Source organism: Bubalus bubalis, chromosome 2 (assembly GCF_019923935.1).
Source record: "Bubalus bubalis isolate 160015118507 breed Murrah chromosome 2, NDDB_SH_1, whole genome shotgun sequence".
NCBI lineage: Eukaryota > Metazoa > Chordata > Mammalia > Artiodactyla > Bovidae > Bubalus > Bubalus bubalis.
Window position 1 is genome coordinate 182882909 of NC_059158.1, and position 14680 is coordinate 182897588.

The 14680-nt window shown below is 51.9% G+C and overlaps 1 protein-coding gene across 1 annotated transcript; it reads left to right on the forward strand.

Moving 5' to 3' along the window:
• Nucleotides 1–393: 393 nt before the first annotated feature.
• Nucleotides 394–2818, forward strand: LOC102405309. Its single transcript, XM_006041531.4, has 2 exons — nucleotides 394–461; nucleotides 1850–2818. The coding sequence occupies exon 2, from the start codon at nucleotides 1923–1925 to the stop codon at nucleotides 2748–2750; it is 828 nt and encodes a 275-aa protein (XP_006041593.2). The 5' UTR covers nucleotides 394–461; nucleotides 1850–1922; the 3' UTR covers nucleotides 2751–2818.
• The last annotated feature ends 11862 nt before the right edge of the window (nucleotides 2819–14680 follow it).

Below are 14680 nucleotides of genomic sequence, written 5' to 3' on the forward strand. Positions count from 1 at the left end.
CTCAACCCAGAATGGCTGACTGTATGAGGACCAGGCTAGAAGGGAGAAAAGCAAGTGCTGCCATGTTCTGGGTCATTCAAAGGGACAGCTCTTTAGGGAGACTCAGCAAATGTTTGCTGACCCAACGAGAAAAGAAAATTGATGCTGACCACAGCCAACGAGAGTTATATCAGGCCCGGCAAAGAACTCCCTGACTCTCAGCATAATTAAACGCTAGAAAAACAACAGGGGACACTGGAAAACGTCCACCCCAGCCTCACTTTAAAAATAGGGCCCATCTGTCCTGGAGAGCTTAACGCAGCACAAGCTCTAAGGCAGGAGCCTGACCAGGTTGACCCCTGGAGGCCCTCCTCGCTCCAGGGTTCTGTGATTCTATGACATGGCCAGGACTCTGGAATGGCGGCATCAGGGTATTCCCCAGTGAAGAGCAAGAGGAGGGCTAAGTCATCTACCTCCTGAAGGTAGAGGGAGCCGGGGAGAGGGCCCAGCCCGCCTGGAAAGGAGGGCCCATGGGGGGCAGCCCGCTGGCGTCTCCCCTACATCCGGAGGACAAGCTGGGGTGGGGCTCGACCTGGGATGGAAGAAGCGAGAGTCTGGGCATTCCACGCGATTCAGACCCAAAGGACAAGGGCAGCTGAGGGGCTGTGGGCTGGGAGAGGAGCGGGCAGCTGTTTCCTGGGTGGGACAGGTTCAAATACTGCTCCGTTCTCACCAGGCAGAAGTGGAAAATTAGCATCAAGCTGGCAGTCGTGGGGGACAGAAATCAGAGCCTTCCTTCTGGAAACAGGGGGTACTGGGGACCTGGGAGACAAAGGGAATGGGGCTGGGGCTCCTGCCACCTGGGCAGGCCCCAGGACAGGAAGCAGGGTGACCTGGGCCAGAGCCTGGTCAGGCCCTAGTCCCTGTGAAGTGTCCACTTTCAGACCGGGAGGAACCCCAAGAACCCTTCTTTTGTGAGGTGGATGAGATCATCTCCCTTCATCAGAGAAGATGAAGACCAAATACTGTACTGTGGAAACTTCTGTCTCACAAGTCCCACTGTAGACTTACAGCATCTCCTTGCCCCTCCCCTTGGGGTTCGTGAAGTCAAGATCAACTTAGTTACAGGGTTAACAAGCACCCCTCCCCATCTGGTTTTCCCGATCGGTGCCCCTGTCCAACAGGTGAGATGAGCACTCTTCCTCAGTAGACCGCTGGTGAGGACAAAGTCAGCCCCAACAACACGGCATTCTCTTTTAGGGGTCATCAGATACACTCAAGATAGTACCTTGACCCCCACCACTCACAAGCTATGTGATCTGAGGCAAGTCACGTCAACCCTCTGAGCCTCAGTTTCCCCCATCTGTCAGATAGGAATAGAATAATAACTGCCTTCTGGATTTGTAGTTAAGACTCACAAGTAAGGAACAAGCAAAGGACTGGCAAAGAAAAAGCACATATATCGCATGGCTTCTAAGACATATTGTTCAGCAGCAGGGTGTATGGTGTAGAGGGTGATTAACTACCCGATGTTACTCCAAAGAATGTGTGTCTTGGTGCCTCGAATTTCACCAGTAGAGACTTAGTCCTTTGACTCTGTGGTCTTCTGGAGTCCCTGCTTAAAAGGTGAATGGGAATTTCAGAATGTGGGCTACAGAGAAAGGAAAAAGCAGACTGCCCCACTTTTTCTAGGGGGTCCTCTGACTTCCATTGTTCTCAGGGTCTTGCCTTCCTCCGCATCTCTTGCCCTTTGTGCTTTCTGAAGAACATGGGGCCTGCTTTCTCGTTTGAAAAATCCCTGGGCCTGGGAGGAAGATGGGGAGAGGAACACCTGAGCCGAGGAGAGCTGACCCAGCTCTCTCCCCGCCAGGCCCAGGGAACCAGCCTCTAGGTGAGATTTCAGCAGTTCTGTACCACGAAGCTTCGTCCGCCTGCCCGGGACAATGTCTGGACACCAAGCGGGCCGTCCCAGCACCGGCAACCGCAACGTGTCCTTCATGGCCCAGACTCCAGGCTGGCCCCACGGCCCCAGCATGACCGGGGCAAGCAACCTCAAGTGCTCTCGGACCCCGAGCGGCTCCGAGGCCAGCAGCAACCCTTCAGGGCCCACTGACACCCCGGGTTCCCCCAGGCTGCCGTTGAGGAGAATCTGCATGGGCCGGCCCTACAACTCCAAGTGCATGGAGACGAGCCACCTGGCCAAGGGCCCCAAGGTGGCCAGAAAGCCCATGTGTCGCAGCAAACCCCACTGCCTGCTCTGTACAGATCGTCCCTTGGGTCCCTCTAACCCCACCTTCCTGGATCAGCTCATCAAAGGCATCAGCTACCTCGACAGATCCACCAATGCCTTCTACAGCAACTACCCTAAGTCCCTGAACCTGCCGAGGCTTGCAGCCAACTATCTGGAACGCGCCGCCAACTCCATCCACCTGGACCACCTGGACCACGCCTCCCCACGCAGTTACTGTAACCACAGCAGCAGAGCGGCGGCCTTCGACTACCCCTGCGGCAGCACCACCGTGGTGCCGTCCGGAAGGGCTGTCAACGCTGTGCAGTACGTGGATAACTCCGCCAACACGAGCTGCTTTCGCCGGTTTCAGAGCCGGAACCTCACTCCCATCCTGCCCCAGAGGCCGGGGATAAAGCTGCCTGAGCTCCCTCTGTTCGGCAACGGGATCTTTTCCTTAGGTCGCCTGCCCAAGTTCTGGGAAGCAATCCGCTCGGGCTGCAGAGCCCCGGAGCCCATCTCTAAGCCCTCCAGCTGGTGGTGACATCCACACCAACCGCGAAGACGGCACATGTCCATCCGGTCGCGGTTGCGGAAAATAAATTGTCTGTGGCAAAATGCTCCTTCCAAGCCTCCACTGGGGTGAGGGGAAGCCATTTAGATGGAGGGGATATACACTTAAGGACCTACAAGGTTGGGAAGGTCAAGGTGAATGGGTGAAGGGGGCGGGTGGTAGGCAGTGGTGGAGACCACCCACTAGGTAGAGAGGGGGATACCTCATCTAAACCCAGCTCTCAAACAGGTGGTTGCCTTTTCAAGAGAACCCAGGAATCTGGTTTTCTATATGTTAGCAACAGATTTGAAAATATCATGGTGCTGGGATTTCCCTGGTGGTCTAGAGGTTAAGGGGCTTCCCTGATAGCTCCGTTGGTAAAGAATTTGCCTGCAATGCAGGAGACCTGGGTTCGATCTCTGGGTCGGGAAGATCCCCTGGAGAAGGGATAGGCTACCCACTCCAGTATTCTTGGGCTTCCCTGGTGGCTCAGCTGGTAAAGAATCCACCTGCAATGCAGGAGACCTGGGTTCAATCCCTGGGTTGGGAAGATCCACCGGAGAAGGCAACACCTACCCACTCTGTTATTCTGACCTGGAGAATCCCATCGACTCTATAGTCTGTGGGGTCATAAAGAGTCAGACACGACTGAGTGACTTTCACCCATGGTTAAGATTCCATGCTTCCATTGCAGAGGGCACAGATTCGATCCCTAATTGGGGAACTAAGATCCCATATGCCATGTGGCACGGCCAAAACAAAACAAAACGAAAACAAAAATATAGTGTTCTGAGGGCTGAACAAGAGCATTTGCAGGCTGAATGTGTGAGGCCCACAGATCTGAGTTTGGGATCTCTAGTTCATATCTTGAATGAATCACCTGAAGTGAGGCCAGGAAGCTTCCTAGCCTTGGCTGAGGCTGTTCATTCCCACCCACTATTCACATTCTTTTTTTGTTTGTTTGTTTGTTTAAAGGATTGTTGCTGATTCCCTATTCATATTCTTTTTCTTTCAGGATTGTCATTGATTTTAGCACAGCTCCATGTGAGCAGAAAGGTAGAAGCAGTAGTAAGGATGAGATGAGGACGATGATAGCAAACCCTCACAGAGCACTTACAACGTGGCAGGCACTGTTCTAAGTGCTTTTTGTCTTTTTGTTCTTTTGTGTCTTTTTTTTTGGACTGAGGCATGCGGGATGAGAAATCTTAGTTCCCTGACCAGGGCTAACATCCGTGCCCCTTGCCATGGAAGCATGGATCTTAACCACTGGACCGCCAGAGAAGCCTCTATTTTTGTTCTTTTAAAGATGAGGTTTTAACGACCAGGGTCCAGGGTGGATGTAGAGAAAACCTTGATGGCGAATGTGAGATGCACTGGAACAGTCAACCAGGGATGGTTGCAGGTGAATGGACGTCCCCCTCCTGGGATACTCTGCAGAGAGCAGTCTGTACAGGCCAGGTAAGGGCTGGAAGGGTCAGAATGAGGTAGTCCCAGATTTCTTGGTGGCACTGTCTGGGAAAACGTTCTCTGGGCCACTCAGGGCTCTAAACCTTCAGAGAAGAATCAGGCCCCACAAGGCGCCCAGTTATTCACCATCTTCCTGCATAAAACACTCTAGAGACTGGATTCCAAACTCTCTTGGCCACCTACCTGCCCTAGACCTTGGGGACATCACTTCCCCTCTCCAGGCTTCTGTTTCCCCTTCTGTAACATGAGTGGGGTTGTTCTGATGGTCTCTTAAGGGACCTCAGACTTAGATATTTCTGACTAGCTCCTCCTAGTCCCAAGCCAGGCCTGGAGCTTCCCAAGCTGAGAATTGAGGGTGCCTCCACCCGAGAATTCCTCAGTCCTGACCATCTTCCCAGGCTGCCCAGGGGCTGTTCAGGCCCCATTTCTTTGTGGCTCTGAATTTCAGGCCCAGTCCCTTCTTGCAGGAGTTGAGGGCCAATAAAAGCAACTCAGAATATGGAGTGGGCTAACCTTGAAATAATGCAGAACCCAGAGATCGACCAGGTTCCGTGGCTCTTACAGGAGGTGCTGGCTGTGCCTGAGCCCTGTGGCCAGGCAGAGAAGGCGGCAAGTGTGAATCTCCATGAGACTGACACAGTGGTCCCAGGGCAGAGGAAGCAAGGAGGCACCGAACCCCTAGCCCATTGACTTCACTTCCACTTTTGTTCCATCTCTGGAGGACCGGGAAGATCCTCCTGGGCTCCAAAGCTCAGCAGGGCAGCCACTCTTTCCTCTGCTCTTGCACCCCTTCTCTCCCCAGGGAGAAGACTCTGGCCTTTGTCTGGTGGGTTCTCAGGCCCCCAGTAACCCATTCCCCAGGTGAACATTCACAGGAATACAGCTTATTGGGTTCCATTTCAGTCCAGCTCAAGAGATAGTTCGGGTGTCCTGATTCCTAAACCATATGTCTGGCCACTCAAAGGCTTCCCCTTCTGGCTCTAAGCCCATATTCACCTAAGAGTCACGTCTGATTCTCCCAGAGATGTCCCTTCAACACTGTCCAATTTCACCTTATCAGATTATAATGCCTTTGCCCAGGACTCTGTTCTTGGGGTCTCCAGTATCTAGCCCAGTTCTGGCTCTCAAGTGGGCCTCAGTTATTGTATTGATGTGGATTACAAGGCCTCAGAATTGAAAAGGCGTTGGAAAAGACCCTGATGCTGGGAAAGATTGAGGGCAGGAGAAGAAGCGGACGACAGAGGATGAGCTCGTTGGATGGCATCACCGACTCAATGGATGTGAGTTTGAGCAAACTCTAAGAAATAGTGAAGGACAGGGAAGCCTGGCATCCTGCAGTCCATGGGGTGGCAAAGAGTCGGACATGACTGAGTGACTGAACAACAACAAGGCCTCATGCCCAATAGGTGTTCAGTACCCTTAACTATTAGTACTACTGACTCACGAGAAAAGCCCCTGATGCTGAGGGGGATTGGGGGCAGGAGGAGAAGGGGACGACAGAGGATGAGATGGCTGGATGGCATCACTGACTCGATGGACATGAGTTTGAGTAAGCTCCAGGAGTTGGTGATGGACAGGGAAGCCTGGTGTGCTGCGATTCATGGGGTCGCAAAGAGTCAGACACGACTGAGCAACTGAACTGAACTGAAAACCTTAACTATTATTACTTTCAGAATAATGACAGTGTCCCAAATATAATTAATGTTCAATAACTGATAATATTAATCATGACAGCCAACATTTATTAAGCTCTTCAATATACTCCAGGCATCGTTTCAAATCCTCTGTGTGTATTAACTCAATCATCTCATTGATCCTTCAAGGAAGAATTGCCCCTATTGTATAGATGAGGAAGCTGAGGTGCAGAGTGGTCAGGTACAAATGATTATGATGAAGATGGTTATAGTCCTAGAACACAGAGGCTCTTAAAAGAATGATCAACATTTTCATTAGAGAGTACTATGTGCCAAGCAGGCACTCAATAATAATATTAGGTTGGCCACAAAAATTCATTCAGGTATTTTTCCATAACATCTTACAGAAAAAAACCAAACTAACTTTGTGTCCAACCCAGTAATAATCTTCAGGATTACAACATCTTGCAAGAACGAGGTGCTATGCAAATGTATACAACAGGTGATCAATGAACGAGAGATGTCAGTGCAGAGCTCAGTACATAGTGAGCGCTCAAGTTTGAAGGTTCAGGATTGGATGGTACCCAAAAGGGACAGGATCTCTGCACTGGCCTTACTGTTACTCAGGGTAGAAACTCAGTACTCAGGGTTCTATCCCAGCAGTCACTCAGCCCAAGTCCGGAGAAAAGAAGGCTCTTAGTTAGAGAAGGCCCTCTGCTCTGTGTGGCCATGCAGAGGCCACAGAGAGTCCCCCAGGCCCACTGCTCAAGCCATGCCTCTGTAGGAACCATGTAAACAGGAAGTCGCATACCAGTTGCAGAACAACACAGGAGCCTGCTGTGCCGTCCAGGCTGTGTACGGAGCGGCGTAAGTGTCTCCGAGGCTGAGGGTAGCCCAGGAAAGTTCTTCACACCTACAGACGTATGTCACTATCATTGAGCACCCACACCGTAAGTCAGACATGCCGCCAAGACCTAAAACATAGACTCACGGAACTCTTTTCCTTGCGAGCCTAGGTTAGTACCCATTTGACAGAGGGGGAAACTGAGGCTCAGAGAGAGAAAGTGACATGCCCAAACCCCAGCAACTGGTAAATAGCAGAGCTGGGATCCCACCCCAGGGCTCAGCCCCTCAACATAATGCCCTTTCCATCCAAAGTACAGTTTCTTTCTTAGTATTTATTGAACAGATTCCAGGAGAAAGAGGGGGAAATCATAGCCTTCAGAGTATGTAGAAATTTAGACAAAGCAAAGATGGTATTTAACCCCGGAGGTTTGGGCTGCTCCCAGCACCAGTGTTCTGAACAGGGGGAGCATTCACCTGAAACTTGCTCTTCCCAGGAAATAGTAAAGGGAGAAATTTCCTGAAAGCCCACCTGTGGTCTCAATTGCCTAATCCACTGGTCCTTGCATCCTTTGGTAACACCGAGTATAGTTACATGATATTAGAATTCCTTTTGTTTATTTAAAACAATCCAATGTGGCCCTTTTCAAACAGATCATTTTGCTATGCTTCTAGAAAATAAATGCATTGTGTTACCACGATGCGTGCTGGAGAGACACACTCATCCTACTCCTAACCCTTACCCCGCCCTTATCTTTCCTCATCTCTGAAGCTAACCCTCTAAGCTTGGCCCACCCCACCCCTCATTCCTGAGGCCCACTTTACTTTATCCCTCCCTATCTCTTCTGTCTGAGCATTGCTCTACTGCCGCTTGCTCTACAGAGGAAATAGGAGTGGGCAACACCCTCCCCACCACATGGTCCTTTTTTAAGTTGAAATATGGGGAGAGGCAGAGCCTCCAATGTGTGTTCTGCCCAAATTGGTACCACCATTTTTGGCAAACTCTTTTAACAGCCTCCTGGGCCCCTCCCAACAAGGCAGGAATTTCTCATGAACAATTGAACAAAGCCGGGAACTCAGGGAGAAGGCACAGGACATTCCAAAAGGATTTCTCTCAAGCTCCCAAAGACAACATGTGGGAACGCTGCAGAGGGCACAGAGCCCAGCAAAGAAAAGCGTGAAAGGGACGGAAATCTGCCCAGTGGGAAGGGCAGTGCAGGCCGGAGGAGGGGGCAAGGGGCCGGGGTCGGGAGGCCTGAGTGGGAGGCTGGCTGCTGCCACTCGTGGCCCTGCGCAGGCTACCCCACCTCTCTGGCCTCAGATCTGTGGTCCCTAAGCTCCCGAAGGAACTGCAAAAAGCAAACCCACAGACGTGTACGTATCTGCTCATAGCAACGCTTTATGAATCACGGAGACCTGGTGTTTGTGTGTGCGTATTAGTCGCTTAGTCATGTCCGACTCTTGTGACCCCATGGGCCATAGCCCGCCAGGCTCCTCTGTTCATGAAATTCTCTAGGCAAGAATACTGGAGTGGGCTGCCATTTCCTTCTCCAGGGGATCTTCCTGATCTAGGAATCGAACCTGGGTCTCCTGCTTTGCAGGCAGATTGTTTACCATCTGAACTACCGGGGAAGCCCTACAGAGACCTAGAGACAGCCCAAGTATCCAATGATGGGATAGGGTTAATGAATGGTGGTGTGGTGACAAGACAAGATGTCAAATAATTATTAGAAATATTATGTGCAAAGTCAGTTCAGAGTCGCTGGCCCACAGATTGCTAACAATTACCATCTGCAATGAAGAGCTTGTACCAGATTGTAAATCTATGTGCCGCTTCCAAAACGGACCAAGTATTTCAAGAAAAAAATAGTGTCAGCTGAGCTAAACAAAGTGCTTAACTGACATAGTCGAGTTACACTCTGAGCAAGCTTCTTATCTTGTCTCAGACTGGTAATACACAGTTTGGGGACTGGCACTGGTCCACAGAGCCATTTTTAAGTAGCCTTGGTCTTGACTGACACATCGAACTGTGTTTATTGAAAATGTTAAGTGAGAAAAGCAAGACCGGAAATCTTTAGCATATGCCGATCACAGTGGGTGAAAACGCCCATATGCGTAGTGACAAAGGAAGAAAAATGAACATTTATGGAGTTCCAACGTTCAGCCCCCGCACAGACATCTAGAGCTGGAGCAGGGGTGCACGGGCAGGAATGTGAGGGGGTGTATGGAGGCCATAGGAATTCCAGCCTGGCTGGAGGGGTGTGGGGGCTCCAGGGACAAATTCAAATTACAGAGACCATTTATGGTCAGCTCAGGAGCCAGACTCTGGGGCAGTATTTGCAAGGCGTGTTCTGAGAAACAACCATCTTGCGAGATGTTGAAAGGTTTTTCCAAAAAACATGTGGGTTCCATTCTCAAATATGTTGAGGAATGCTGAGTTGAGCAGAGTTGGACAGGAGACTTTCTGGAGGCCTGCTCAGAAACTTTCTTGTGTTGGGTCCCTTGGGGTAGCCACGGTGCAGGAAAGAGAATAGAGCTCCCAAACTTCTTGACCAGGGAATGCCCTTTCCAAAGAGCATCTCAGAGGGCCAGTGATCTGTGCGGTACAGCGTGGGAACCCTCCTCTGGGCCTGGGCCCCAAGGTGGAAGCTTAGCAAACAAAGCAATTGATACTGATGAAGGGTGGTGGGAAATAATAGGAGGGAGAAAGAGGGGGTCAAACCCCAGGTCATTTTCCGAAGCCTCACACTTCTGCCTGGGCAGAGCTGAGAACAGCCCAGTGGGAAGCAGAGATGGCAACAGTTCAGAATGCGGGTTCTAGACAGACAATCACAGATGCAAATCCTGGCTCCATCCTGTACTGACTGTGTGATACAGGCAAGCTGCTCCATCCCTGGGGCCTCAGTTTCCTTGTCTGCAAAGGGCGGTAATAAAATACACTCACTTGCCTACAGCCTGGGACTGTGATTCAATGAGATTCAAGGCTGATCAGACTGTGAAGGGAGTCGATCTTTGCCCCGAGCACAACAAGAAAGGGGACATTTACGCCTGTGCCGTGCTTGAACCAACTTGTTCTTTCATTCAGGGGAAAGTTTTCAAGGGTCCACTCAGCCAGGCACTGTGCCCTTCACAGGGGATGCAGTGGGGAACAAGGTGGAGACCAGATAGTCATGCTCTCTGCCCTCCTTATGTCTGTCTCTTCACTCTTCATATTAGATGGTCTTCCAAGTGATCACAGTTGTCAAAAATGTTAAGAAGGAGAAGCATGGGGGAGGGAGGTTGTGGGAAAGCAGAGCGATCTAGTCTGGGAGGTTGGGGAGGCTTCTATGGTGACATGAGGTTTGAGTTGAACCCTAAAAGAAAGTTAAAAGAAAAAGAGAGAGAGAGAGCAGCAGGGTGAAAGGGGGTGGGTTTTGGGTGAGAGTTGTACTTACGGAGGAGAAGGAAGGACGTGTGCAAAGAGCACAGGGTGGGAGGCAAGTGGCTGGAGAGCTGGCCTGGACTGCATCTTCCCACCTTGCAAGCGTCCCTCTGTCTCCATGATCTTTCACTGCCTGCTCAGAACCATGTCCTCCCCTGTCTTCTTCCTCTTCTCCACATCATCTCATCCCCTCTCTTCCATCCTCACTCCCTTTCACACCAATTTCCAGTTCCACATTCTCACCCAAGTACACATCCTTACCCTGCCGGCATCTGCTTTCTGACACGGGCGTTGGAACACTTGTGCGTAGTAGATCTTTACTTTCATTGCTGAATGAGAGGCACCACCATTAGGCCATATGGTACCTTTGGTCATGCTCTCAAAAGGTATCCCCTCCGGGCAGATCTAGCACCAGGCCTCCCTTGGCTGCACACACTTGTTCAATGAACAACCCGCCCCACCGTTCACGGCACCCCTGAATGAATAAAGAAATACAGGAGCAGTGAGAAGCTCTGAGGCAGAGAAAAGATTTGGAGTGGGAGAGGAAGCCAGGGGAAGCTGAGTTCTATTGGTTTTGTAGTGGCAGATGGATGACCCACGAAGTCTGTACTCCCCCATCAGACTAGAGATCCTAGATCAGACTCCTGTTTTTCAGAAGCCAAATTGTTTGGCTGCTCTCGCCTCTCCAGATTCTGGTAGTCTTTCCTTATCTAAGGAACTTTCTGTGAGACTTGACTTGTTTCCGTCCCAGAGAGTGTGGCCAGTGCCCAGAGCTATGAGTACATACACGGTGTGATTATAGGTGCCTCCCTGGCTCAACTAGCGTCTGCAAGGCCTTGCCTTTGCTGTTCTTCAAAGCCATATGAGGAGATAGCCAGACTGTAGACAAAGCAACTTGAGAACATTTACTAAAGATACCAAGGACAGCAAAAATAAAACAGAGCCAGCCAAATCCCTTAGTGGGAAGGAGAGGATGCAGAATAAATAGGGGGATGACCAATCCTCCGGTAGGTGGAGTTACCCTGGAACTTTCTCGACAGGCCACGTTTCCTGCCCTCTACGTCAGCCCCCTTCCTGCCAGTCTAGTCAGCTTTACCATCTCTTTCCCCAGCCTCTTTTAGGAAGCAAGACTTATAGCTGAGATTTAGTCTTGACTGCACATCTACAAAGAGTTACTTGTTCTCCTTTTCCTTTACTTATGAGCAAATCACCCAAGAAGCCAAGGCTCTGGGACTTAAAGGGCCCGAGGTAGGGAATGGAGACTGAGGCAGCTCACAAAATGGGATTTGTCATGGATGCTGACCCTCCATGGACCAGGCAAGGCCTTGGAAAAATCCTGCCACCGAGGCTGGCCACCTGCCAGCTCTGAAGTCATTGGAGTTTTGTAGCCTTCCTCATCAGACAGGGAGTTCCCAAGTGCAAGCCTAGACTCCCCCATCAGACTTTAGAAGTCCTTGGTGGGCAGAGGTACACCCGGCCTTCAGGCTGGGAGCAACGCTGGCTGTAGAGACTGCGCCTCCATTAGACTGGAGCTCCCTGAGGGCAGAGTCGTGCCTCCCTCTTCAGATTGGGAGTGCCCCCAGAAACAGCGGTAAAAGAAATGGTTGCTGCTTATTTAGGGCTTACCATGTGCCACAAACTGATTTTTTTTCTAAGTATTTAATTTTATTATTTACTTGGCTGCCCTGGGTCTTAGACATGGCACGTAGGGTCTTAACTGTGCCATGTGGGACCATCTTTTCGTTGCAGTGTGCCGACTCTCTAGTTGTGATGCGCAGGTTTAGTTGCCCTGCAGCATGGGGGATCCTTGTTCCTCGACCAGAGATGGAACCCACATGCCCTGCATTGGAAGGCAGATTCTTAACCATTGGACCACCAGGCAAGTCCCAGGAAACAGTTGTTTTTTAAAAATGAGTATATTAATTCATTTGAATCCTCATAATGGCACTGTGACTGAGGTCTTACCGTTATTTGCCTTGTCCAAATGATGGATTGGAGTCATGGAAAATGTGTTCAAGACTGCACAGCAAGGCGGTACAGACAGGATTCTCCATCAGACTGAGAAAAACTTGAGGACAGGGACTTATCTTCCCTTTTCCCTTCAGCAGATTAGGGGTTCACCAAGCGCAAGGCAATGGCACCCCACTCCAGTGCTCTCGCCTGGAAAATCCCATGGATGGAGGAGCCTGGTAGGCTGCAGTCCATGGGGTCGCTAGGAGTCGGACATGACTGAGTGACTTCACTTTCACTTTTTACTTTCATGCATTGGAGAAGGAAATGGCAACCCACTCCACTGTTCTTGCCTGGAGAATCCCAGGGGCGGGGGAGCCTGCTGGGCTGCCATCTATGGGGTCGCACAGTCGGACATGACTGAAGTGACTTAGCAGCAAGTGCCAAGATCTGAAGAAGAAAACGGAAACCCACTCCAGTATTCTTGCCTGGAGAATTCCATGGACAGAGGAGCCCGGAGGGCTACAGTCTACGGGGTGGCAAAGAGTCGGACACGACTGAGCAACTAACACACACACACACAAGCACCAAGATCAGGGATCCCTCCTCTGTCCACCTCTACCTTTCTATCTGAGCAGAAACACTTGATTCAGTGCTGTGTCTGGCATCTGGGTTGGGGCCAGGGAGTTGGCCAGACCACTGTGGATGTCCTGTCTACTCCTTACAGCTCTGAGCTGGTCTCCTGGATACGCCCCACAGGGTGGAGCAGAACCTAGTCTTTTGGAGACAGGCATTTATCTAGGTTGGCAGTGAGAATGCCAATATTTTCTCAACCCCCCAGGTGCCAATCAGGATGCCAGTGTGTTTTCATCTCCTGGGTGGAAGGCTGGAAGCCTACAGGCCCCTATCACAGGGAACACGCCTTCCGGAGCCAGGCCTGGTGCTACCCAGTGGGCTGGGCATTTCCTTCTGTCCACAACGCACCTCGATTCTGGCTGAAAACCCAGCCACGAGTCTCTGGAACCTAGCAACTCTCATAGGAAACAATGGAAACTTCAGGTTTATTCTACTCCCTCTATCATTACTCAAAATGTTTTCCTCTGTGTGACACACACACTCACACATCCCCGTTTTCTCTCCACCCATCAGCCTGGTCTGCGCTGGAAATTTTCAGGCAGAGGAGCCCACGGCCTGGGGAGGCCTGGTGTCAGGGCTGTGCGTGCTGTCGGTGGGTCTGTGTCATCAGGGACCGCCGTCAGTCCCAAGCATCTGTGACTGGGGCTTTGGCAGTGTCTGTTTGTGTCTGGGCCTGGGCTGGTGTGTCTCTGGCACCAGGGTTATGATTTATGTGAATCAAAGTTGATCTGTGAGTGACAGGAAAATGGTGTGTCAGGGGAAACTCAGTTTCATATAGAGTGTCTTCTGTAAGGCACTGTGGTTAGTGTGTGAGAAAGCGTAAAAAATGCAGGCGCTGTGCACCATCTGATGCGGAGAACTGACTTATTGAAAAAGACCCTGATGCTGGGAAAGACTGAAGGTGGGAGAAGGGGACGACAGAGGATGAGATGGTTGGATGGCATCACTGACTCGATGGACATGAGTTTGAGTGAGCTCCAAGAGTTGGTGATGGACAGGGAGGCCTGGCGTGCTGCGGTTCATGGGGTCGCAAAAGAGTAGGACACAAGTGAGCGACTGAACTGGACTGAACTGAGCATTTGAGAAATGTTGGTCTATATGTGAACTGTGAGACCTTGAGGGGAACCTGAGCATGAAGATGGCATTTAGCTTCCTATACTGAGATTCACGTCTGTGCGTGTGTGAAAGCGTGACTGTGAACGTGAGCAGCTGAGAGTGTGCATCGTGTCCAGCGCATCACCTGTAGAGGTGCGGCTTTTCAGGGGGAGAAGGATCTTTTGAGTGGGTGAGGACTGTCAGTGCCTGACAGTTGGGTGACGCAGGTGAGCGTGAGCAAGCGTTCACGGACAGTGGCTGAGCGCGTTAGTGCGTGAAGTTGTGAGTGTGCAGGTGACCTCGGGAGGCCACGTTGGCACGAGCGTGTGTGACCCGTGTAGGAAGGGCGCTGGGGTGAGCGCGTGCCGTTCTGGAAGGTCCTGGAGAGCGGCCTGCGCGGAGTCACGTCTGCGGGGTGTGAAAGACGGCGAGAGCGGATGGATTTGGGGGTCCCAGGGTCGGTGGGGGCGTGGGAGAGAGGTGTGCATGTGGAGGGAGGGCGATCCCGCGCGCAGGGCGCCGGCCCTGGTCCGATCCCTGACTCCAGGCCGGGTTTGGCGGGGAGCCGCGCTGGGCTGCAGCCCGCGCGGAGTAGTGGGGGGGGGTCTGGGGGCCCAGACAAAGGCCGGGTTTGGCTGCGCGGCGGGCAGGGCAGAGAGGAGCCCTGAACCCGGGGGCGGTCCGGGGCGGGGCCTCGTCTAGGGGGTGGGGCCTCGTCCAGGGGCGGGGCCTCATCCCAGGGGCGGAGCCTCGTCCCGGGGCGCGGGCCCTTGTCCCGAGGGCGGAGCCTCGTCCCGGGGGCGTGGCCTTGTCCCGGGGGCGGGGCGGGGCGGCCGCAGGGGCGGGGCTGTAGCGGGAGGGGTCGGGGAGGCTAG